Source organism: Sylvia atricapilla, chromosome 1 (genome assembly GCF_009819655.1).
Source record: "Sylvia atricapilla isolate bSylAtr1 chromosome 1, bSylAtr1.pri, whole genome shotgun sequence".
Taxonomy (NCBI): Eukaryota; Metazoa; Chordata; class Aves; order Passeriformes; family Sylviidae; genus Sylvia; species Sylvia atricapilla.
In genome coordinates this window covers 106,558,824-106,584,478 of record NC_089140.1, presented here as the reverse complement: position 1 = coordinate 106,584,478, position 25,655 = coordinate 106,558,824, and the positions used below count along the sequence as shown (strand labels likewise).

The 25,655-nt window shown below is 40.9% G+C and overlaps 1 protein-coding gene across 11 annotated transcripts in view; it reads left to right on the top strand.

The window, feature by feature from the left end:
* The window catches only part of ZNF521 (zinc finger protein 521), a 230,707-nt gene that overhangs the window by 77,178 nt on the left and 127,874 nt on the right, over positions 1-25,655 (top strand). For all 11 annotated transcript variants that reach the window (XM_066330097.1, XM_066330141.1, XM_066330080.1 and 8 more), the window contains one exon: positions 16,328-19,680. In XM_066330097.1, the coding sequence (XP_066186194.1) occupies positions 16,328-19,680 (3,353 nt within the window). The remainder of the gene's footprint in view (positions 1-16,327; positions 19,681-25,655) is intronic.

The following is a 25,655-nucleotide window of genomic DNA, read 5'->3' as shown; positions in this document are numbered from 1 at the left end:
AGCTGACTTTGGAGCCAAGGAACAAAAGCCAAGTAGTTATGTAGAAAATTTGGGGAGAATGGAGCCTTTCTTCAGCCATCCCACCCTCTAAGCAGCAGAGAGAATGTTGTACCAGTGCATTCTAAAATCCCAGCTCAAGGCTGAATAAAATGAAGAAAACAGATCCTGCTGTAATAAAAACACATGTAAAATTCCTGGAAATGTTTCCTGTTACAGGCTGCCTGGTTAGTATAGGCTGCCTGCACATTGGTACAAAGTCAGCAATTGTCTGATGTTGTTCATATTTCTTTTTGCCAGGAAGATGAAGATCAGACCGGAAGGTTATCGGTCTCCTTCGCAGTCATGTTAGGATCAGAAGGAATAAAAAAAATAATTGTCTTGATTGCATTTCAGATTGTTTTGATTGGGATTATGCCCATGAGATAAAAAGCCGCAAAACAGGCTTTTTTTTTTTTTCCTGCCACAATAAAAGCCAGAGAAGAGCTTTTGCTTTAGAGTTGATACAGAATAGTCCAAATAATATCCTGCAAGCCAGATCCAGTCCACAGCGTGATTCTTCCCAGATTACCAATTTTTTGAAGTGACCCTGTGTTGGGACTGTAGCTCGGCAGGAACAGCTGTTACTGGCTCCTCCGGATGGTCAGGATGCTCTTAGTGTACCCTTCACTCCCCAGCTCTTTGCTCCTCAAGCTGCCACTGTGTCCATGTTGGAGGTGAGGGCTTCTGTCCCATGACTGCAGACCCTGTCAGGTATCCAAGGAGCCAACCCAAAACTGGCATCTGGCCAAGAGCAATTAAATGATTGGACCAAATGGGTAATGCCTTATTCCAAGATGAGTATTTGCCTTTTTCCACAAGGCAGTCTTCCATAGCATTTCTCTTTTTTTCCCCCCTGTCTTAATGTGGGATGTGAGTTATCAGGGGAGTTAGAGGTTGCAGTTCCATTAGCTGGCTGGAGACATCGCAATATGTGATATTTTCATTTGTTCTGCACTGAGCTGTGCTTGCTTACAGAAGGTCTGCAGTATATTTGCAGGCACGTAACATATGCCTCAAATAGACATGTTTCAGAGGAGTGAAACTGGTGGTAGCACAATGTCTACAAGGCTGTGGAAAATGGGAGAAAACACTTAGACCATATGCCTTGAGGCTGCCTTCTTAATGTGCTTGAAATAAAGAAGCAGGAAGTGTTCTGGTGTTCTGGGATGCAGAGAGACACATTTTCAGGTTAGTACAAGATACATTGGGAATATTATTGACCAGCATTGTTCCTTCCCCGGCAAGAAAGGCCCTGGTTCTACATCCTAGTGATGAATTTCCAGCTTATTTGAACAATTTGCTTATTTATTTTGGACAAAGACCGTACTGCAGTCATCTGGGCTAGACTACTGTAATGTGCTCCTAATTGCTTCCCTTGAAATTGATCCGGAGCCTCTTTGAGGTGGAAAACTGATATATAAAAAAAATACAGCCCTGTCGATGTAGCTGTTCAAATTTTAATCCCCTGGTTCTTGGGCAGCAGCCTTGCACTCCATGTCCCTGTCTGGCAGTTGCTCGCAGTTGGACATGGCTTTCTCTCCCTGGGCTGAGTCAGACACAGGCCGAAGGCAAGTCTTTCTTGTCCTCGGTTGTGGAACTCCCTGCCAGAGCCCCTTGCTGGCTGCCTTTAAGGCAAGCTGCAAGCCCTGTTTATTTCAGTTGGCCTATCCATGACTGTTTTATGGGCTCCCTACCTTTGTTTTTGCATCTGCTACCCTTTTGTTTTTTCTCTTTCCTTTAACTAGTCAGGAATTGAATCTTTTGGGGCTGGCAGGTCCCTTTTGAATTCTGTGTGTATAGCATATTGTAACATGCTATTACATTTTGCTTTCTACTTTTACTGTTTTGCATTTGGCTCTTTATGCTACTTGGCTTGCAATTGGTCCTTTAGAAAAGATCAAATAAATATATCATTGTGTCAAGTCTTATTTTGTATGAGGGCTAAATCCAGTATCCAAATATAGAAGAATGTGTTTATGGGGAAACTTAGCACTGAGAGAATTAGAAAGAAAGCTCCAATTAGAAAGCAAGCTGATTCCATGCCATTTGCTATGGCATGTTTTCTTTAAGAGAAAACTTCCACTGTAATTAGCAAGAAAGTGCAGCCTACTGGCCAATGCATTACCTAACACAGAGCCTGCTATTCAGTCTTAGGAATAGTTTGTGCTTTTATATGCTCCTATGGAGACTGACGATGCTGTCAAGTCCAGTATCAGCAAAACAGGAGCCTAAACACAAGTAGAGTCAGGAAATCTTGTACAATAGATGATAAATAGTGATTTGGTTCATTGGCCACCTCAGGAGGAAGCGTGTAAATGTAATCGTGGAATACAATGGTCTGTGCTTCAAATTTGAGCACTAGAATTAAAGTGTCTGTTTTCCATCCTGAACAAATGATTTAACTGTTACATACATACCCCAGCCCATGCACATGATGTTTTTATTTGTGTTACGTGGGCTGCCACGGGATCAGCAGAAGTTCAGGTCTTTGTTTTAGAAACTGCATAGGACTCAGCAAAAAGATGTGTTTTACCTCACATTGAGATGTCTGATAACATCAACCAGGGGAATGAAACAAACAACTAGGAGGAAGAGGAAATAGCAGCCAAGTGCTGTACAAAAAGCAAGGGTCTTAGTTCAAATATTGTCGTCTGAAAATGGTTTATGGGCACTAAAACAGAGGAGTGAACCCAGGGGTAAGGTCATGCCACTTTGCTGAGCTTTGGGAATCCAGGAAGTTACATATCATCCATCTAAGGAAGTTCCACTTGTAAAATACTATCAAAGCCCAAGTCGTTTAGGGTAGCTTGGTCCTGCAAAACATTACAATTATTAATCACTTGACTAATCCACATTAATCAGTACAGCCTAGTAGCAAAATTATTATTCAGCTTGCTGAACTGAACAATCTTGCCAAGAAATGAGCCTACTTGGAATTTTAAAATTTATGAAAGAGTGTAAAACAAGATGACTGGAAGAGATGCAAAATCTCCACAAAATCAACTTTATCTCTCATCTCACTGTTTCCATTTCATCCAGCACCGACAAGACCAAAAACCTCAGTGCAGGCTGGTATTGGGAAAGTAAAGTATTCATTCTGAGTATGTGGGAAAAGTGAGTCTCTCCTTCCCAAATACAAACACACGGAGAAAAATAAAACTAAGGATAAAAGTATATGTTTGAGAAGGGAAAGGAAAGTAAGTGTTTGTTTCTTAATTGTGAGGAGGATGGTTGTTAGGCTTTTAAGAATAGAACATGTGAATGAGTACAGAAACAGCATACAACAGCCCATCCAGAAATTTACATGTGATCAAAACATGTAAGATACACTGGGAGATGTGTAAGTCTTTTAGGCTTCAAGAAGCCTTGGGGGATTCAAGGGAATAATCTGGTGTATATAGCACAGCCATCTCACTTGAAGCAAGGAAAAATAAGGCAAAGGGTAGTAAACAAAGTTTGACACATATATTTCAGTACTGGAAGTAATAAATAATGGTTGTTGGTGGGAGCTGAATGCTTTGCTGACAAGAACAAGATGGCAATAACTAACTAGTCCCAGATGAGGAACAAAATCTATTTTCTGTAGATAGATGGATGACTAATTAAAAATGTCTGAACATCAACAATTAAAAAATGGAGAGGAGGATCTTGGCTGTTAATGCTGTTCCTCCTACTTCAAAATATATATTGTCCTTACATTCCCTTCAAGGAGTGACACCATCCTCTGCTGTCTTCAGACACTTGTGCCTTCAGTGGCACTTTGAGCTGCAAATGTTCTGAACCAGAGTAAATGGAAGCAGTGGTTCTGCTGAGGAAGGGCCACTGCTTTCTAGAAGCAGGTTGATGACACAGGCTATTGAGTCCTTACAGAGAATTGTTTGTCTTCTGGTTTTAGATGGCTTTAATTCCTCCAAATTACTCCTTGAATAATAGGAAAAAGGGCAATTTGAATTTCAGTGACAGATTGGACATAACAGGTTGCAACTATTAGGTCTAATTTTACCATACTGAGAAATAAAATTGCCTAAACATAAACATCGATCACTGATGCAGTAAATTAATTTGTACAGAAAAAGTAGTTTAACTGCAGTGCACATTAAACATAGAAAATTTTCAAAATTACAGCTCTCTGAATTAATTTGTACACTTGTTTACTTGTTAAAAGCAAGGCATAACTTTTTTTTTTTTTTTTTCCTTCTCTTCGTGACTTTCAATTGTGGAAAGCATGGACAATTACTGATTGTTCTTTTTATCTTTTCCCCCCATTTCTGGTCAGGTTAATGAACATACTAAAAACCTTTTTTGAATGTTTCATTCTAGCAAGTAAATTCAGCATTTCAATAGGTTTGAATTATGCTTTGTTAAGAACTGGTGATGTCATACAATTAAAAAATTTACAATTTGGTTCAGCAACGAGTTTACATTCAAGTGTGTCCTCAGGCTTATTTAAACTGTTGAAGTCTTCCAAACTGTTTTACAAAAAATGTCATCTGTGCCTTCTTCCTTCTACTCCCAAAAATCTGTACATACTACTTCCCCACATTTTAATATGGTATCAAGAGATTTAACATAGATGCTAGCCAACTTTTCTTCATTATGGCAGTTGCTATTTTTAATATGCTTATTGTTTTATAAAATGGAAAAGAACATGCCCTTCTTGAAACCATGGCTACAACGTTACCGATCATACGCAGTTGCAAGCGCATGTGTGAGCTGGATAAAGGTTGCCGAAAGTCACAGTGGAACAGGATCTGCCAGTGTGGCTTATTTTGATGGTATCTGGTGTCTACTGTTTTCAAGGGCAGTAGTTCGATTCAAACACAATTCTGATAAGTGGCAGGTTTTCATGTCTTTAATGCCCTGACAAGGGCATCCCTCTCAAGAGAGGGAGGTGAAACCATTTGGATGAGAATTTCTTCCCCTCTCTTTTGTGCTGACTCACCAAGATAATGGACAATTAATAGTGAACCTTCTCTGCAGGGAAAGTCTAGGGTTATCACTAATAAAAAGTGCTCATGAGGTGTTTGGACACACAAGGGGAGGGAAAAAATAAACAAAAATGTAGAAAGCAGGACCAGTACAAGGCTCAATCTACAATATGACATTTTTTTTCACCTGAAATTATGGTGAATGCTTTTTCAGTAGCAGCAGCTGTAGCTTTTCTTGTGAACTGTGAAAAGAAATGACAAGAGAAATAGTGCCTTTTTTTTTTTTCGTTTTGTCAGGGAGAAAGCTAGCTTGTGTATTTTTTAGAGATACCAATTAGTAGGGCTGATTTAGTTACCAATCACATCATGCTGTAAAATTTTCTCTGGTAGGATAAGAAGGAGCGGTCTAAATAAACTACTCTTCACCTTATCTTCGGATCCAAGAGCAAGTTTGCAGGATTCTCTTCAGGTTTACTTTCATCCTCATTGCTTACATTTAGACTATATGTGGGATTAGTTTCCTTTTCTGAAGAGTGCACACTTCCCCTTGCTCAGGGAGAAAGCTCACAAATTGTGAGTCCATGCAGCCCACAGTTTTTGCTTCACTGGGCAATCTTTGCAACACTCAGATGCTCCCAGAACAGGCTGCTGCCCCTGAGGTCACCTGGAGAAGGAGTTGCTGGAGGTCAGCAGAGCGCTGCTCACATTTACAAGTCAAGAGGCAGACTGCCCAGGGGATTATTGCAGTGGCTGTACCTGTGCTCTGGGTTTAGCAACCGATGATGTGATTGTGTGCCTCTGTTGTCCAAGTAAACACAGAAAAGATGTACAGTGTTTCCTGGAGTTAGACAAACCAAAGATTAGTCTAAACTGAGAGTGGAACAGGTTAACTGATCTTTCTCCACCCTAAGCTTTCATTCGTCCCTCGCAGCACTGAGCTGTCAATAGAGTGTACAGACTGATAAGTATAGGTTCTCCTCAGCCTGAAGAGATCTGTCTGATAAGATGGCCTTAAAAAAGAGAGAGAGAGAGAAAGTACGTTAACTGTTTTGACTGCAAAATACCCCCTGGTAGCCAGAGATAAGATACCTTGAGCTGCTCAGAAGACCTTAGACAGGATGTAAATGAAGCCAGGAAAAAAAAAAAAAAAAAAAAAAAAAAAAAAAATCAAACCCAGCTGCTATTCTGCTTTGCCCTTATTTCCAGCCCTGACAGCAAAAGGCTTAATTTACTGTAATTCACGCCAGGCTTCCATTCCACACTGAGGAAGCTGCAAAGGGTTGTTTAAGATATGGGCTTTAACAAAGTGGAGATCTATTTTTGGAGAGGCCTCTATTTCAGACACCTAATAGTGCATTTCAGCAGGCTTTGGTGAATGAAAATGATACAGAGGAGAAGGAAAATTCTGCCTTTTACGAAGAATTTTACCTTCTCTTTTATTATAATTTAATCGCCAAATAAACATGTATTAACTTAAGAGGTCTGGGTGAAACATATACATACTTTAAATGCAACTCTTAGCTTGCAAAATTCCACATAGAGGAAGTGATATTCTGCAAGATAAGCAGACGGTAGGTGGACCCAGTTTACATGTGACATCTTCATAGTACGATTTGGTCTTCTGAGCACTGGGAACTGGGAAATTCTTTAAGTTTCCCTTAAAGCCTAGGCCACCCTTATGATAATGGAAGCCATGCACACCTGCCAACCTGTGTGTATCCCATTGCATAGACATCCACATGTGTTCCCATTCAAGCAAACCTGGGGAAAATGAGGGTCAGGAAGAAAGGACTGACTTACACAGCATTTTGACTGCATTGAAAAAGTTCCCAAAACACCTTGCTCCCAGTGTGACTCTGCTGCATTAGAGTTGGTGTAAGCATTATTCTGCCATCCTGTTAAAAAAAGACAAGGTTACCTTTGCTCCAGGACATCTTTTTTAACAGCTGCGCAGCACATCTGCACTTACAGTCAGATCTAAAAGAAGAGAGCCTAAAATGGGATGTAGATGTACTGCAAGAACCGAAATAAGCTTTTTGGATTATCCAAAACTTACCTCTCTGGGTTTACCCTGCTTTGGTAGGCATCTCTTCTTTTCATGAAAATTTCTCAGGTTGCTGTGGTTTGGTAGTTTGTGCAAACCATCCTAGTGTGAGCATCTGGGTACCCACTGCCTTTGATCAGCTTGCTGCATGGAGAGTGTCATACTAAGCCCGGGACTTGTTGGGCACTTTGAGCAGAAAGTGCTGTGTTCTGGTCTTCCCTACCCAGGGGCCAAGTAGGTAAAGTATTACATGGCACGAGGCTTTGATTCAGTTCTCTTGGTATGCTGAGGGGGCTCAAGGCCACATTTCCTGTCTCTGAGGAAAGGAAAGTTGTCCAAAGGTCCCTTCTCCTGGAAGCTGAGCATGCTGAAAGAAAGAGTATCCTATCCATAGAACTGGTAGGAACATATTTGAGAAGGAACTTGTTACCCCGTGGAGAAGTATGGTCATTTAGTCCAGGGGTTCTTGCAGTCTGGAACTCATGCTCAAGTTTATTTTTGTTTTTTATCCACTGCCTCTTTAATGTGTAAAGAGCCCAGTACTCCCCTTTCCCAGCTGAGTGCCTGAGCTGCGAGGCTGCAGACCTTTTCCTGGTTCCCCCCCAGGGCTCCATGAATCCTGCTTTCTTTGCTTCTTGGGCTCCTGGAGACACCTAGGTCCCTTTGCAGATCTAGGTCCAGGAGTTTTCACCTGTGTAAATAAGACCTCCACCACATTTCTGTCATTCTAAGAAATAAGCAGTTCTGTGTTTATTTACTGTATTTAATTCTAGCACACTGTAAAATAACACTGATGTGTTTTTGAAAGCGTTAACTGCCTACACTGCTTTCGCTTGATCTTAATTTCCTTTTACTTTCCATTTCCTTGAAAAGATTTTTAGATATCTTTGCCTGGGTTTCTTTCAGATGCAATTAGTGACTGCCTTCTTTCTCTGTACCCTGTATTTCTTTCTTTTACTTCTCCACACATTGCCTTCCTTCTTTTCTCTGTCCTAGTTTAGCCCCCTCCTAACTGTCTTGCTGTTGCTGTTCTGATCTAAAGGCAATGAGGCAAAGAATTGGTGTGGTTGAAATGCAGGCACAAGTGGGACAGACAGGCATACATGATAAAAAATGGGGGACCTTCATGATTAAACTCTAGATTAACTGAAAGAAGGGAGATACTCAAATCAGGACACAAGGTGATGGTTGCCATCTCAGGGGATTCTGCTTGCAAATCCCACCCAGAGGCTCCATCTTTTGTCTGAGCCTCCAGCTAGGGATGGTTTTTGACTGCCTGCCCTTCTCCCTGCAGGGTCCTGCAGCTGTGTGGGAATGAGGACTTAGAGGGCAGCTGTGAAGCAGGGTCCCTTCAGCTCTTGGGGCCTGATCTAATGGACCATTTGTTTTGGGGAAGGAAAGAGAAATAATGACATTTCTCTGCCTTAAGACACACTCCTTATGTTGTGACCTGGGAAAGAAAGAAACAATCAGCCCATTCTAATACATATATATCTTGAAAGTTTGACTGGGACTGCATTACAGGGTCTGCTGTCTGTGAGGCTTTCAAAAGGAGCTGCAGTGCAGGGGAAAATTGGAGGGAGGGGGCTTTTGGTCCTATTCATGGTGTTGCCTGGGGGAGAGAACAACCCAGTGAAAACAGAAGGCAGAGGGAAATATTGGGGTCCAGTGAAGAACCCTGAACTGTTATCTCCTAGTAATTTGCTGTTCCTCATAAGCAGTACAAATACTGTTATTGGCACAACAAATTATAATAATTATTCTCCTGCAGAAACCCGATTGACTGAATCACTACTTTTAGTACATGAGGTTGTTAATATACAGGTTCTCAGGAAATTGTTATTATGTATAAGTTTGCTGGAGTATTTGAATGGGCTTTTGCTCTGCTATTATCTTGATTTTATATGCAATTATTCTCAGAGTGTTTTTTTCTGACCCTGGCTTCAGATGGAACAAGCCTGGTGGTCTCTGACTCATACTGTACAAACAAAAACAACGACTAAAAGAAACAGCAACTTAACAGCAGAAGAAATACAGTGTAAATGTGTTTGTCACATTTAAGCAGTGGACAAATGAGCTAATTTGAATCGCTTAGTGCTTGTACAGTCACAACTAAACAACCTCTGTAAATTAATTGTGTGACATGTGATTCCCAATTATGTAAAGCAGTATAATAAGCTGTGAGGATGGTGACTGTCATTAGTTATATGTACAGGAGTGTGGAAAATTACTTATGCTTTCTCTTTGGCTATAGAGGCACGAAATGCCAGCTTCTTCAAACAAGCAGAAGGGTAGCTCTGTTTTCTTCTAGTTGCAAATTGGGGTTTGTGTATGATTTGAAAGGTGGAGCAGAATATGAACTGCTTACATTTTCTTTAATTTGGCTACAGAAGATGGAATTCATTGGGCTCCGTCTGTTCAAATGAACTTTAAGCAACAATCAAGGAAAACATTTATGCTCCTCTTTACATATGTAATGGTAATATGTCTTCTGAAGAAGACATAATGGAGCTGGAGCCTTAGGTTACCTTAGGAGAGCAATATAGGAATGTTAACTACTTATGTAGGCATTAAAGGCATTTTATAAAAGCAAGCAGGTTTTTCCTGTGAGGTATTAAAGTGACTTATTTGTTGTTTCTAGGAGCTGCCTTTCCTCTGGTTATGAAATTTAAAATGGGGAAAACCTCCTTACCAGCTGTCTTAGTTCTTTTGGTCAGGAACCCCTGTATGTTTCTTCCCCAGTAATCTAACTGTTAATGCACTTAATTGGTGCTCCCAAAGCAGTTTTAAAATATTGATAGATGTTAAAAAACATCTGTAAATTATAAATAATTTTTAAAGTTCACATTTCTCTTTTGAATGCCCATTACAGAGTATTAGTTTTCAAGCCATTTAATAAGTTATGAGACAAATGAGTGAATTTAATGTGGGGTCACTGATGTGAAAAAATTGTGATGATTATATTAAAGTTTCAGCTTTTTCAAAATTGTGTACATTTCTACCGAAAGTAAACAAAGAATGTTATGTAACAATGTATATTTTATTTAAAATCTAGTCCTACCTTCTATTAAAAATTTCAAAACTATAGCTTGTTTCAGTGGCATGGATGTTAGGCCATCACTGAAGCCATGTTAATCCTTAAATACTGTCCTTTGATATTCTAGTTATTTAGATCTATTCAGCACACAGCACAATATTGTTTTATTTCAGCAATATCTAACCTCTTCATTTGCTATTTATTCACACCTGCATATTCCCCTAAGATTCCTTATCTCATTTTCAGGGTAGCCCTGCAGACAATTAGTGGTGGTAATAATATAAAATGTGGCCAGCACTAAAACCTGAAATGGCCATTACAACTAAACTATATGATATATAATAACCACTCCACTCAATTACCTGCACAAAAAATGCAAGGATTTAAAACTGCGGAGCCTTATCATACATTCAGTTAACTGACCTACCTACCTACCTGCTATTTAGTTTTTCCTTTCTTACAAATCATGTTCTACCTTGTGGCATGCTGTCTGGTAAATTAGCAATGTTGTACATTCGTATGAGTTTTCCATCCTTTTCAATACGTGTGTATAAGCACATATAAGTCTCTACACTGGCATATGAACAGGTCTTTGACTGGTGGTAGGACAACAAATAATAACCACATAACAACCCAATGCATGAATGCATATGTGTTCATTCACCATCTACGTGCCTGTTGCAGTATGGAGTGCACAGGTTTGTGTGCTGCTGCCTGGTGTATTTGATTTTTCATTTTTAGTATCTATTATCATCCTGTGAACTCATTATTTTTTACCTGTTAAAGAAACCTTGCTGTTTAGTACTTTGGATGGGGTCCTGGGCGATAGTGGTATCACCAGCCTGCCATTACTGTTGTGGGGAAAAAAGTAGTGATAACATATCAGCAGGACCTAGAGCTGGGGGTGTCTGTCCATCTCTACTGCTGGGCTTTCTCTTTGGTTGAATCCAGCAGTTTAAACATTTTGCCAGCTCTGCGTTTCGATGGAGAAAAAATTATTCTTGCAGGAATGGCTCAGACTGGGGAGATGCAGGTTCTGTTTCCTCCTTCACACAGATTACATTTGTAACCTGAGGCAAAGCATTCCAGCTTGTCTGTGCCCATTTCTTGAGCAGCAAAATGGGAAAAATGGAAAACTGCTGCTTACAGTATATTAAAAATATTAATTTGTTCATATGTGTAAACTCTGTTCTATCAAAGGGTGCCTATGTATTATGGCACATAAAGGTTAGCTGACATCTGCTTTAGGAATGTGGCCATTTGTCTAGTGGCAGCAAAAACGTGTTTAAATTGTACAGAAAAATAATCCATGATAAAGCAAGTGCCCTGAAGCCTACTCCAGCAATAGCATGTGTATGTCATAGGACCTTCCTGGTGACCAAGTAACATCTTTCTGAAGCTGTCCTGTTAATTCAGTCAGCAGCACTAGGGATAAGATCACTTTTAAGACCTCGTGTCTGCTGGGGTTGGCACATGAGTGGCTGGCTGCTAACTCCACAAAGGTGCTTTTGTGCTCTTGTGCTTCCCCCTTCCTCCCCCCGCCTTTGTGGGATAACTCCTTCTGGTATTGCTTGACTTTTCTGCTAGTGAGCCCTTTCCCCATCAACACTACCGAACAGGTGTTACTCTGCTACTAACTGAGTTTCCAGCTGTCCTCCTCTAACGCAGACCAGGCAAAATTTGTTGTTTCATCCTATTAGACAGACTAGAGAATTATCAAGCCTGGGATGGAGGTCTTCCTTGCAGGATACGATAGTTTTGTTGCCAGAAGATGGTCAGGAAGGCCTGGCTGGCTAACAAAGACAGTCCTTCAGCTGCTGGGTGTAGTTCCAGTTTTGCATCCCCTTTGGCAGCAGCACAGAGACTGCTGCAGTGTGGCCAGCCAGCAGAATTAGGAAATAAGGACCTCTTTTATTTACTCAGGCTGCTGAATCATGGGCATTCCTGTCTGCTTGGAGAAAAGTCAGGCAGCTCTACTTTCCACTGGAAGTCTCAGGAGTGCTTGGTACTTTCATCTCAGAGTGTTCACACACTTGTTTTAATGTGCTTTATGGAAATGGTGAAACTCAGCAAGTACAGTTGGTGAAGAAAAACATCTGCACTAACTATTCACACACATTTGCATCTTTAAATAGACTTTTAGGCCTTGTAGCCGATTTTCAGCAAAGTTTTTTGGTTGTGAATGCTAGAGCTTTCTTAGAGTCAGTGAGTGTGAAGTGACTGGTTCCAAAAATTAAAAATTTACATGGACATGTTAAGTGCATCACATTGAAACTCAGAATACTTGCCATAACACAAAAAAGGCATTTACAGTAAGTAGCACTTAGTGAGTGCTGAAGGAAAAAAAAAGGTCGATACAGAAAATATATTTTAAAACTCCATAAACACTCCGTCAAGTACCTGGAGCCTTACTCTGCCCTCAGATAGATGTGTACCACTCCTGGGAACACAAGTTGTGTGCATCTGAATTTGGTCCAGAGTATTTTCAAAGAGCTTGTTATAACCTTAAAGATCAGATTTGTAACGTTGACATATAGCTCAGTGTGTAGGTGTCTACAGATTTATATACAGGCAGCTGTGTGCAGAGTAGCAGCCAGCTACATTTTCTGTGAGACTGATGGGTGAAAAGGGGTTTAAAACCCTTTACCCCAAAAGCAGGTCAAACTTTACCCCCAGCTCAGAGCTGGCTCTGTAGTGAGATCCACTGAGAAAGCTGGAGTGGAGTCTGCATCCCAAGCATCTGGCTTGGTCCAGAGACCTTAAGCTGAGCTCCTCCTCCACAGTTTTGAGAGCAAAGGCCTGCTCACTTTGTGCCTGTGCATGTGGAGTAGCCAGTCATACTTAGCTGCCATTCTGAGGGAGATGCTCTTAGGGGTTGCACCTTAATTTTCTGGGGCAGCATCCTTGTGGGAGAGGGTGGGAAGATGGCAGGGCAGGCACTGCCATCACTCACATCCTGCTGTGGCAGCAATTACCCTTAGTCCAGGGTAACGACTGGTTATCCTGGTTGCTGTCTCCAGATCCATTCCTACCCAGCCCCTGAGCTCAACTGGCACATTATCCATTGCACACAATGTTCCCAGTGTTCAGGTTGGAGTCTGCACAGCAAAAGTCACTGCAGTGAAACATTTTCCTTGTTGCAGGAGGATGGTTTCAAAAGCCTTTCTGTGGGTCACTGAAAGCTGATGGGCTTGGCTTTGGAGCCCTTTGTGTGAGGGCAGCACACGGTCCCTCCTTCCAGATTATGTGGCCAGCCACCAGTGCTCCTTCCACACAGGCTGTCCTCTGCCCTGCCATGCCAGGGGGTGGGGGAGTCGGAAAAGTGTGTTGGGAACATTGTTAGGCTTGTACTCCGGAAAATCCTGTTGTCCTCCGCCTTGTGGAATTCCCCTTGCCTTGCTGGTTCTTCTGTAGCTCTGAGAGATTGAAAGATTTTCACTTCTCAAGTTTAAAGGACACAAGTCTGACTTGTGAGTGGCTGGCTCTTATTCCTTTTGCACAAAGAGAATTGCTCTGTAGAATTAGTACAGGCTCAGATTAAAAAATGCAACAGCAAAGTGGCACACATTTCCATTTGCTGCCTGGAAAGTAAGAACTGTATCTGTGCTACAGTTACATTCTTCCTCCTCAGCTTTTCTTAGCCTTCTATAAAAGCTGAGGAGACTCACAGACAAGCAAGAAGAATTGGGTGGGAGAAAGGGGCTGCCATTGCTTATGCCATAGTCACATTCCACACTTGATCCTGACCCTGCTGCCATCCTGACAGCCTGCTGGGATCCACGAGCCAGGGGGAATAGTTGTATAATAGGTAAAACCAGGCAGGCAATGGCCACAAAAAGGAAGTGATTTACTGCTATGTCAGTGATGGTACACTATTTATAACACTTACTATATATTCCTCTAAACATTTATACAATAATATATCATTTCTCCATAGGATATACATTTTAATACTAAATTTGGTTACAAAATATGTTGCCTAGGCAGTCACAGACTATTTTTCTTCACTCCGTTGCTTGACATAAATTCCTGTTTATCTGCCGTCAGTGGATGTATGTCAGAAATATATTGGATTTTTAAAGAACAAAAGATTTTCCCATTTAAAAGACTTAGCTGGAAAAATGCATTTAATAAAAAATTTAGAACTGGAGAAAATGTTAACATATTTTTCTGCAAATGCTTGTTCCACTGTTTTGATAATTTCCAGTCTTAGAGTCAAATCCAACAATTTGAAAGGGCAGTACACAGATTTACATTAAAAGTCTCCTGTGAATATTGCAGTCATTAATGTACCATCTTAAAAACTCACCTGAATGATTTTGTTTAGTGTGTGTGACAGTGAGGAACCTTGCACATTGGGAAGCATTTTAGCAGGTGACAGTACTTTTGCTGGAATGGAGGATTTTTATGTTTCAAATTTTTTGATAAGCGAACAGCATTGTTTTTGGTTCAAAAACCTGGCACTCAGCCCAGGGCTTGATTTTGTTATTTAAGTACATACCAATAGTGCAGATTTATATGTAGGTAATTACAGATGTATAGTATGTGCGTGTGTGCAGAAGGTGTGTTTAATTTGTGAGACCCTCCTCTCCAAGATGTAAACAAGAGGATAAAAACCCATGCAGTGTCCAAGTTATCCTGAAAAGCATTGTGTCAATGGGCAGGCATCCAGCAATGGTGTTTGGTTGTTTTCTCAGAGTTAGATGGTTGCCATCTGGCATTGATAGTGAGATGGCATTGTCATCAGTTTCTAGATGCAGGAAAGGAATGAATCCTCATCTGTTTCCTGTGGATAAGCAAGAGGTTGATAATCTAGTAGAATTCTCTTTACCTTAAAGTAAGCAAGCTTGGAATTTGTTTATATAATATAGGCCAGCTCTAACTTTCATGTTGTTGTAGAAAATTTCTTGAGAATACACTGAAGATGTTAAGAAACTTTCTGCTTTGCAAGAATACCTTTAGAAAGATATTTTTCAAGAGGTTTATTATATCTTTTCTCTGCAGTGTTACTGTAGTCAGTTTTACTTTTAAAAGGAAGAAAAACCTCAAGCATTGCCCCTGGAAAGGACTAGAAGAATTATTTGATGTAGACTGATCTTTCAAACATTATTTTAATGTTTTTAAAGGAGTTTTAGGTTAATATCAGTATGATAATTAAAGTATAGTTATCTACATTTAAAACAAAAAATACAAAAACTGTACAGCCCATCTCTTGAAAAAAATATTTACAACTTTCCCTGTTTAGCGATGAGGTAATACCATAGATAACTAGTCCGTTTATTATCTGGCCGGCATTTCTGCTTTGTCTTTTCCTGGTAACTCATAAATCTTTCAGCTTTTACCATAAATGTTTATCATTTTTCCTGTTTCCAGTTTTTTACAAGATGCTTTGTCTGTGATCACCTCACAGTACAGGTTCTGCTGTACTGAGGAAGTTCAGCTGGCTGAGGCCTTTGCAAAAAAGGAAGAAATGGTGGGCAACCTCTTGAACTTAAAAAAAAAATGCTGTTCATGGCTGACCCTTGTGACACTTTCCCATTTTACTTGATCCTGGTTGTTGGTTTGTTAGATTGTTTTGAACATTTAATGATCCAGCTGCCAGCTTTCAGTAACTGAATTGTATCATTATTGGAGAAATCTGGTTGTGCTTTATTAGAGAAAACATCACTGTTTATATTGTTGTCCTGTTCCTGGCTTGTAATTTTTTATGTTATTGTTTGGAATAACACCCAAGTCTCTTTCAGAAATAGCCTTTAAAAGGTTCCTGTGTTCAGAATCAACTTAAAAGGAAAAAAATGCCACAAACCTGTGGCAAAGCAGGGCAAACCTTTTCATTAAATATTAGGCATGTGGGTTGACTGTATTCATTTTAAATCATTCTGGTAATATTTTCTCCCTTCCTTTGACTTTTCAGATGCTCACATAATATGCAAATAATTTTACAATGGATACAAATGAAACATTAAATATATTAAAATCTGCATTTTAATAAAGTTGTCAATGTATAATACATATCCTGCAACTGAGAAAGAATGATAAAAAAAGCAATAAAAAGTTAATATAGGCACAGAACTATTTAATAACTTCTAATGTTTTACAGTATGATAAAAATAAATGTGGTCTTGAAACTGTTGGATATCAGTGTAAGAATTGTCCTAATCTGAGTTTAATGTTTTAACTATTTAGGAGTAGCAGTCCTGCTACTACTATTCATATGCACTTTCTGTCTCCTTTTGGCTCTTGGGATTAAGCTTGTGGGCATTTTTTTTCTCATTTCAGATGGAGTGGATGTTGAGGATGACCCCTCTTGCTCATGGCCAGCATCATCACCTTCTAGCAAGGATCAGACTTCCCCGAGCCATGGAGAAGGCTGTGATTTTGGAGAAGAGGAAGGAGGACCAGGTTTGCCCTATCCATGCCAGTTCTGTGACAAATCGTTCAGCCGCCTCAGCTACTTAAAGCACCACGAGCAAAGTCACAGTGACAAGCTCCCTTTCAAATGCACATATTGCAGCCGTCTCTTCAAACACAAGCGGAGCAGGGACCGCCACATAAAGCTGCACACGGGAGACAAGAAGTATCACTGCAGTGAGTGTGACGCCGCCTTCTCGAGGAGCGATCATCTTAAAATCCACTTAAAGACTCATACGTCCAACAAGCCATATAAGTGTGCCATTTGTAGGCGTGGGTTCCTGTCATCTAGCTCACTGCATGGACACATGCAGGTTCACGAGAGGAACAAAGATGGCTCCCAGTCCGCTTCCCGGATGGAGGACTGGAAAATGAAAGACACTCAGAAATGCAGTCAATGCGAAGAAGGCTTTGATTTTCCTGAAGATCTTCAGAAGCATATTGCAGAATGTCACCCTGAGTGTTCCCCTAATGAAGACCGATCTGCTCTTCAGTGTGTTTACTGTCATGAACTCTTTGTAGAGGAAACATCCCTAGTAAATCACATGGAGCAGGCTCATAATGGTGAGAAGAAGAATTCATGCAGCATTTGCTCTGAGAACTTTCATACTGTGGAGGAGCTGTACAGCCACATGGACAGTCACCAGCAGCCAGAGTCGTGCAACCACAGCAACAGCCCATCTTTGGTAACTGTGGGGTACACATCAGTCTCTAGCACCACCCCAGATTCAAATCTCTCGGTGGATAGCTCAACAATGGTGGAAACGGCTCCTCCTATTCCAAAAGGTCGTGGAAGGAAGCGGGCAGCTCAGCAAGTGCCAGATATCACTGGTCCTTCAAGTAAACAGGCGAAAGTTACTTATAGCTGCATTTATTGCAACAAACAGTTGTTTTCCAGCCTTGCAGTTTTGCAGATACACCTGAAAACTATGCATTTAGATAAACCCGAACAAGCCCATATCTGTCAGTATTGTTTGGAGGTGTTGCCATCTCTCTACAATCTGAATGAACATCTTAAGCAAGTCCATGAAGCTCCAGACCCAGCACTGATTGTTTCCACCATGCCTGCCATGGTCTACCAGTGCAACTTCTGCTCTGAAGTATTCAATGACCTCAACACCCTTCAGGAACACATCCGATGCTCTCATGGATTTGCCAACCCTGCTGCTAAGGACAGTAATGCATTCTTTTGTCCCCATTGCTACATGGGATTTCTTACAGATTCTTCCCTGGAAGAGCATATTAGACAAGTCCATTGTGATCTTAGCAGTTCCCGCTTTGGTTCTCCTGTCCTTGGAACCCCAAAAGATCCAGTGGTGGAAGTGTATTCTTGTTCTTACTGTACCAATTCTCCAATATTTAATAGTGTTCTTAAACTGAACAAGCATATCAAGGAGAACCATAAGAACATTCCTTTGGCACTGAATTACATCCACAATGGGAAAAAGTCCAGAGCCATGAGTCCGTTATCTCCTGTTACCATTGAGCAGACCTCTTTAAAGATGATGCAGGCAGTTGGAGGTGCTCCTCCTCGTCCTGCTGGGGAATATATTTGTAATCAGTGTGGTGCTAAGTATACTTCCTTGGATGGTTTTCAGACTCACTTGAAAACACATCTTGACACTGTCCTGCCAAAACTGACCTGCCCTCAGTGCAACAAGGAATTTCCAAATCAGGAGTCACTGCTGAAGCATGTTACCATTCATTTCATGATCACCTCAACCTACTACATCTGTGAAAGCTGTGACAAGCAGTTCACTTCTGTGGATGACTTGCAGAAACACCTACTAGACATGCATACATTTGTGTTCTTCCGCTGCACCTTGTGCCAAGAGGTTTTTGACTCCAAAGTCTCCATTCAGCTGCACTTGGCGGTGAAGCACAGCAATGAGAAAAAGGTATACAGATGTACGTCTTGCAACTGGGATTTCCGCAATGAGACTGACCTACAGCTTCATGTGAAACACAACCACCTGGAGAACCAAGGGAAAGTACACAAGTGCATCTTCTGTGGTGAATCCTTTGGTACGGAGGTGGAGCTGCAGTGTCACATCACTACGCACAGCAAGAAGTACAACTGCAAGTTCTGCAGCAAAGCTTTCCATGCTATCATCTTGCTGGAAAAGCACTTGAGGGAAAAACATTGTGTTTTTGAAACGAAAACTCCAAACTGTGGAACGAATGGGGCATCTGAGCAAGTTCAGAAGGAGGAAGTGGAACTCCAGACTTTGTTGACAAATAGCCAGGAGTCCCATAACAGCCATGATGGCAGTGAAGAGGATGTGGACACATCTGAACCTATGTATGGCTGTGACATCTGTGGAGCAGCCTACACCATGGAGACTCTCTTGCAGAATCACCAGCTGCGAGACCACAACATTCGCCCTGGAGAAAGCGCCATAGTGAAGAAAAAGGCTGAGCTCATTAAAGGGAATTACAAGTGTAATGTGTGTTCTCGAACATTCTTCTCTGAAAACGGGCTTCGAGAGCACATGCAGACACACTTGGGACCAGTGAAACACTATATGTGCCCAATCTGTGGCGAGCGGTTTCCGTCTCTTCTGACTCTTACTGAACATAAGGTCACACATAGTAAGAGCCTGGACACTGGAAACTGCAGGATTTGCAAGATGCCCCTCCAGAGTGAGGAGGAATTTTTAGAGCATTGCCAAATGCACCCTGACCTGAGGAACTCCTTGACGGGGTTCCGCTGTGTGGTGTGCATGCAGACAGTGACCTCCACGCTGGAACTGAAAATCCACGGCACGTTCCATATGCAGAAAACTGGAAATGGTTCTGCCGTGCAGTCCACGGGACGTGCACAGCATCTCCAGAAACTGTACAAGTGTGCGTCTTGCCTGAAGGAATTCCGTTCGAAACAGGATTTAGTGAAACTTGACATCAACGGTCTGCCATATGGCCTGTGTGCTAGCTGTGTTAATCTCAGTAAAAGTGGTAGTCCGAGTGTCAACATCCCTTCAAGCAGTAACAGACAAGGCATGGGCCAAAATGAGAGCTTGAGTTCCATTGAGAGCAAAAGCAAGGCAGGGGGACTGAAGACTCGCTGTTCTAGTTGCAATGTAAAGTTTGAATCAGAAACTGAACTCCAAAATCATATTCAGTCAATCCACAGAGAGCTTGTTCCAGACAGCAACAGTACACAGCTGAAAACACCACAAGTATCTCCAATGCCTAGAATCAGCCCCTCCCAAACTGAAGAGGTAACCCTTTTTTCTTTGCTCTTGACACCTTCCATCCTTTTGGAAAAAATCTCTCTTTTTTCAAGCTGTCTTGTTACTTGTCATGAAATGCTTAGGTTGATCCATGTTACATTTCCATCCACAGCCATTAGCTAGTAATTACTTGCTTCTTGATATGCCTTACATCTTGGATTGAATTTTGTGGAATAGGACTAATTCCAGTCTCCCTAGGATATTGTCTTCTGTGTCACTGAGGAGTCCTATCTTCATGCCAGCACAACTGAGATCTGGAATCTTATCCTAGCTCCCATACGCATTGGAATCCCCAGCTAGGAGTTGTGCTTACGGCAGAGAGCATTAATGACTGAGGAGTAGACACAGTGAGCCAAAATGCTGGCATAAGGGGTTGATTTTTTAAAAAATATTTGTGAACAACGAATTGAGGGTATTTTTGTTAATTCTGTTGTAGACTTTTATTTTCCCCTCTTATAGCATATTTTGATTCAGTAGAAGTGCAGTGCTAGCCTAAGGTAAATTGGGAAATCAGTCCTTTGGATGCAATTGCTTGTTGTTTTTCTTTCCATTCCTGATGAAGAACATTTTTATGTCACTGAAACACGTACTGTGTGATGATTGAAATTCCATCATGCAGCATAACTTAGAAAGTACATATCAAACTCTTGAAAGATGTAATCTGCTTCCTCAGTCATCAGTGACCAAGTAATGACACCTGTATATGGGGACGTAGGGGGGTCATGTACTGAGGGAAGGGAATCTGTTTTACCTTCACAAATGTTACCATTAGAATGGCTGAGAGGTAATATTTTAGGCATGGCATCTTGCATTATGATTTAGGCATGGTATATCTTGCATCTTATAATTCAGGAAACCTAAAAACACACCACAAGCAAATTTTAAGAAATAAAAGCTTTTGTTTCAAGAAAGCTTTTAGCCAATTATATGAGCATGGTGCAACCCATTGCTGTGAATGTGTATGGATACCCTGTGGCTAGGGAGCTGCTGCTCTTCCATCACCTTCCTCACTCCCTGTTTGTGAGCCCATCTGTTGGGAAGGATATCTCAGCATGTCGTCCAACAGTGTTGTGCAAACTGGAGGGTAGAAGGGAGGCAGAGAGGGAAGAGTGAGGATACATCAGCGTGTGTGGACCAAGAGGTAAGTATTTATGGAGCTTCTGAGAGCATAGGTAAAGATAGGCTGGGAGAAGAACAGTGAGGTAGCACAGAGGCTGCAGTGCCATGAAGAGAGAATTGGAGCTGTGAGTTCAGGATGAAGTACCAGGCAGGATGCACCTCGCAGGGAAAGGCCATGTGCTTTCATAACTTCTTCATCTCCAGTTTGCACATTGGGTGGTGGTAGGGGACACCTGAGGAATGGGATGTGGTGTGGAATTTATGGAAGGCTGTTAGACTGAGAACCTGGGGTCTAATGAAAGCCATCTTTTTAAAGAAGAGGGAAGAGGAGTGGCTCTCATTAACTGTGTTTTAGGCCACTGATGATCCCACTTCTGTGCTGAGCTGGAACTGCAGGATAACCAGCTGCATGTTTTTGATAGGTTCAGAGTCATCCTGGTTTCTGTTTCTGTTATCTTGCACCAAGTGACTACATGAAATCCCTCTTCCCGGTCATGCTGGAAGCCAATTCCTGATATCTCAAGCACAATCAGAATCATGTGTAAAGTCAGTTACCATGCTAAGATGTTACCAACTTATCTTTCTCTTGCTTGTAAACTAGACAAAAAGAGATTTGGGAGTCATTTGTGGTGATGTAAAATCAGTTACCTTCAGTGTCATTAGTGAATATTCCTCTACTTGGATCAGAGTATAATCAGAGTTCTTAGTTATACTTATCACTGGTATAATGTTCCTCTTCTTAATCCTTTTGATTTTTATATAGAAGTGTATCTAAGATGAAAAAGCTTTTTAAACTACACATTTGCAAATAGCATTTGCCTTCTTCAAATCACCATTTGCTCGTCATCTCCAGTCTGACGTTGTAAACTGAATTTTCAGTGTCTATGGTTCTGGTGTCCACATAGTAATGTAGACTTTCAGATCCTTTTCTCATGGGAAGACAAAGCCATCAAATTCTTGATAGAGCATTAGTAGTTCTGGAAACCACAAATACACATTTATAAAATTCTGAAAGATAATTAATTTTTCTAGCAGATATTACTGGGTCAAATTTCAGCATTGTAGCAATGAGAATCAAAATTGAAAGTGGTAATGTGCAGATGTTTAAAACTATATATTGCATATCCAGGCTGAGGGAAGGCAAAACATAAGTGTATAACACGAACAGTAAAAAAAATTGGACTTTTAAATTTTGTCATTAGTCACTGGCTTTCATACTCCACTGGAAGGATTTTTCTTGAACTGAATGGGATGTTGAAGACAGCTACTTAAACATGCAATTTCGGGGAAATTTTCAACTTTCAACTTTCAACACTATTAATAATATCAAGGAGTGAAAGTTTCATTTGCATTATTGAGTCACGTGAATTGAGATTTCCACTTATATATAAAGAATGTTTCATTCCTAAGGCAAGAAAAATAGGTATCTTGCATATATGAGATGAATTGTCAGACCATTAATATTGCTGAATACCCCTTTTTACTGAGTAATAAATTTCAATTAGGAGAATATTTGAAAATACCTTTTTAGGATAAAAGATCACACTGGAAGTGTCACTTCTAGCTTCTTTGCCGAGCATTCTCATGGTTGAACTAGAAAATTTCCCTTTTTAGTCTGTTCTCAGTGATGTGATAGGCTGCAATTACCTTACCACAGTATGTCTTCAGCTGAGCTGTCACCTGCTGAGCTCACCCCACTTGCCGAGTGAAAAATGTTGACCCGAATCATCTGCACTGAAGGCTGCCTTCTGGTTGGGATGGAAAATTATGAGTAGTGCTCATCATTGGTTACAACAAGTCAGGGAGCAGGTCAGAACTCATTAAGCCCATCACACTGCTGAATCTAGTATCCCTAAGTTATCACACAGACTTAAACAGGCAGATTGTGGATAGCTAGCTTTTGAAAGAGCTCTGAAATGTGTAGATCTGCGGGTTAATCTTTGAGCTTTAATAAGACGTTGGATTCAGCCGGTTGTAGATTTCTTGTAAAGATCTTGAATCACACTGCAAGCACACTTTTAGGCTAGGGTGATAACCTTAGTGATAGTTACTCTCTAAAAGCAGAGAACAAGGTTGGGTATGCTGGTAAATTGAGAACTAGACCTTTTTCTGTCACTCATTTGCTTTGCTGACTTGGCCAAATCTGCTTGAACATCTCTGCTTCACTTTCCTTATTCAGAACATAAGATAGATTTTCCTGAAAAGTGTGTTTCTATGCTTACCTACAATACACTTTTTGTAAAGCACTAGGGAGATGAAAATCTGTTAAAAAAACCCTGTGTGGCCTTGAGTCTCTTGTTCCTCCTTAATACGCTGTCAGGTACCTAATGAGAGAACTCTTGACTCGGCAGAAACTGTGGCCTCACTTCTTGAGCTTCAAGACTTCTGTACTTGATGAATCACACCAGCATAACAGTGCAATAAATTATATTGTCTATTTCTTAGTGGCAGGGGAAGAGGGAGTGGACTCCAGCCTACACCAACAATATAATGGTAAAACATGAATTATGCTAAAATATCCACATGTGCAACTGCACTCCGTTTGGAGTCCTGTTGGTAACTTTCAGAGTAGAAGTGCAATTGCTTCAGTATCACTTAGTTCCATGAATCTGAAGCTCATGTGAATACTGTGTTACCTGCGCAATGCAGACAGTACTTCCTTCGTAATACAAGAATGCTCTGGGTTTTCTGGTCTTGAAGACAGAAGGAGCATCAAATTATTATTCAAAATTATATATACAGCCAAATTATTTCAGGAGTGAAGATGCTTATTTACGTGTGGCAAAAAGACTTGCAGAAACTCATTATTTCAGAGAGTATCAAAAATGCTGGACAAAGGAGAGAGCTAGCAACTGTCACACCAGCTGGAGAGCAGAATAAGTGAATCTGGGGCTGCTTTTCTGTCCTGTTGCGGTTGTGCAGAGCTGTATGCCAGGATGGGCATGTCACAGCAGGGGACACCGGCCACATCACAGCACTGTTCTGGAAGAAGCCATGAAAGTGCAGGCTGACAATGAGCTTGCAGAGATGGGGGTCACAAAATTCAGATGCTGTGGAGAGCTGTTGGCTCCTTGAAACTCAACTTCTCCGACCTCAGATGAATCCAGGAACGGTATCACCCTGGGAGAAAGAATGGAGCTCAGGTAGGTGTACTCTTTTATCATTACTTTTTTTTTTCTCTTTATTTATTCATGGGCCCTGAATCTACCTTTATTCTCTTACTATTTTCCCCCCACTTCTCAAACACTGCCAGACCCACAAAGACAGAAAACAGGAACTGCCTTTTGAAGTAGCTGGTTTATTTCAACAGCATGCACTGGCAGTCAGAGGCGGAAAGAAGAGAGAAAAGACTGTAAGCAACCCAGAAATGTTCCCAGATGCATGCTTTTGGCAGGGCAAGCAATAGCATTTTAGCAATATAAATCACAGTGCTTTTAACTGAAAAAAAATGCACTGAAATCAATACTCATGCATTTAATTGAAATACATAAAGAAATTAAAATAATCCTCCTCATCAGCAATCCAAGCTGATCATTCTGACTACAGGATTTTTATGAATAAGCACATAAACTTGTAATGTAAACGTAAGTAGTGCCTTGGGTTTCCTGTCAGTGAATCCAGGCCCAGAACAAGTAATTTTCATGCCTTATTTTGGATCCAGGGACAGCAAAAGGTAAAGAAGGTTTGTTGCTGGCCCAAAGATTTGGCTTCAAAATAGTTTGTGCAACTAATCTGTGACAAACATATTTTCTGCTTCTGGAGTTTCAAAATTAGTTTACTAAAAATACCAGTTTTGTCTTCTGGCATAGTTTTAACATTGCTTTCAGGAAAATATTATTTAAAGCATGACCATATCTATTCTTAGGAAGAGCTAGCCTGGGGTTTTTTTTGCCACAGTAGGCCACCAGCACTTTGCACTATGCTTTAATTTCTGGTAGTGCCACTACCATGAATTGGCTGTTAAGGTCCACCTTAATAATTTCTCTTCTCTTTGTCTTAACTCTTTTGGTGGTGAGCTATCAGAGTCCTCCTTGAACTTTACATGGTCAGTATTATTGTTATCTTGTTGCTGTAAATCCTACCAGAGTTAAGCTTCAAACTTCCCACCTCACACACACACCCCCCATCAATTCAGTCTCGGAAAGGAAGGCCGTATGTTGGCTGGGAGCTGCTGAAGACAAGCAAGGGGGAAAAATGTGAGTTTTCTTAGATTTCTGTCCACTGACCATGAAAATCTAATGCTGTTTGTCTGTCTTGTTATTTATCAGAGGCCTCAGATGGGGAATTTGGACAGGCATCTTCTTCATACCTGTGGATAACTTCATATGAGAGGATGAAAGGATAACACATTCTCCAAAATTGTCAAGAGCACAAAACCAAGATTTCCATAAAATGAACCAGGGTGGGGGAGCGGAATGCGTACTTGAAGAAACACAGAAGAACTGGAGAGGGACACAGGAATAAAGATGAAGTCCTTAAGGATCTCTAGAGAGAGCAAATGTAGATTCAGCAAAGCTTTATGAGACAAAACTTTATGAGGTGTCTACTCCTACAGCTCAGCTGTGCAGCCCACTATCCTCTTGGGGCTTTCACTGTACTTGTACCTGCTGGCCAACTGACTGGTGTAGCATGCCACAATTTCTGCAGAGACCCAGAGGAAAACCACAGTAGTAATGAGTGTTTGCATTCTGATTTCAGAATTGGGTAGAAACAAGAATAATTTTCACACAATTTTCCAGCCTGGTCATCTTTAGGAACATGACACAGAAAATTGTGACATATCTCTATTTGTCTTCTGGTGTGCATACCTATAGAGGATTCTCTCTTAGAGGATTCTACCTCTT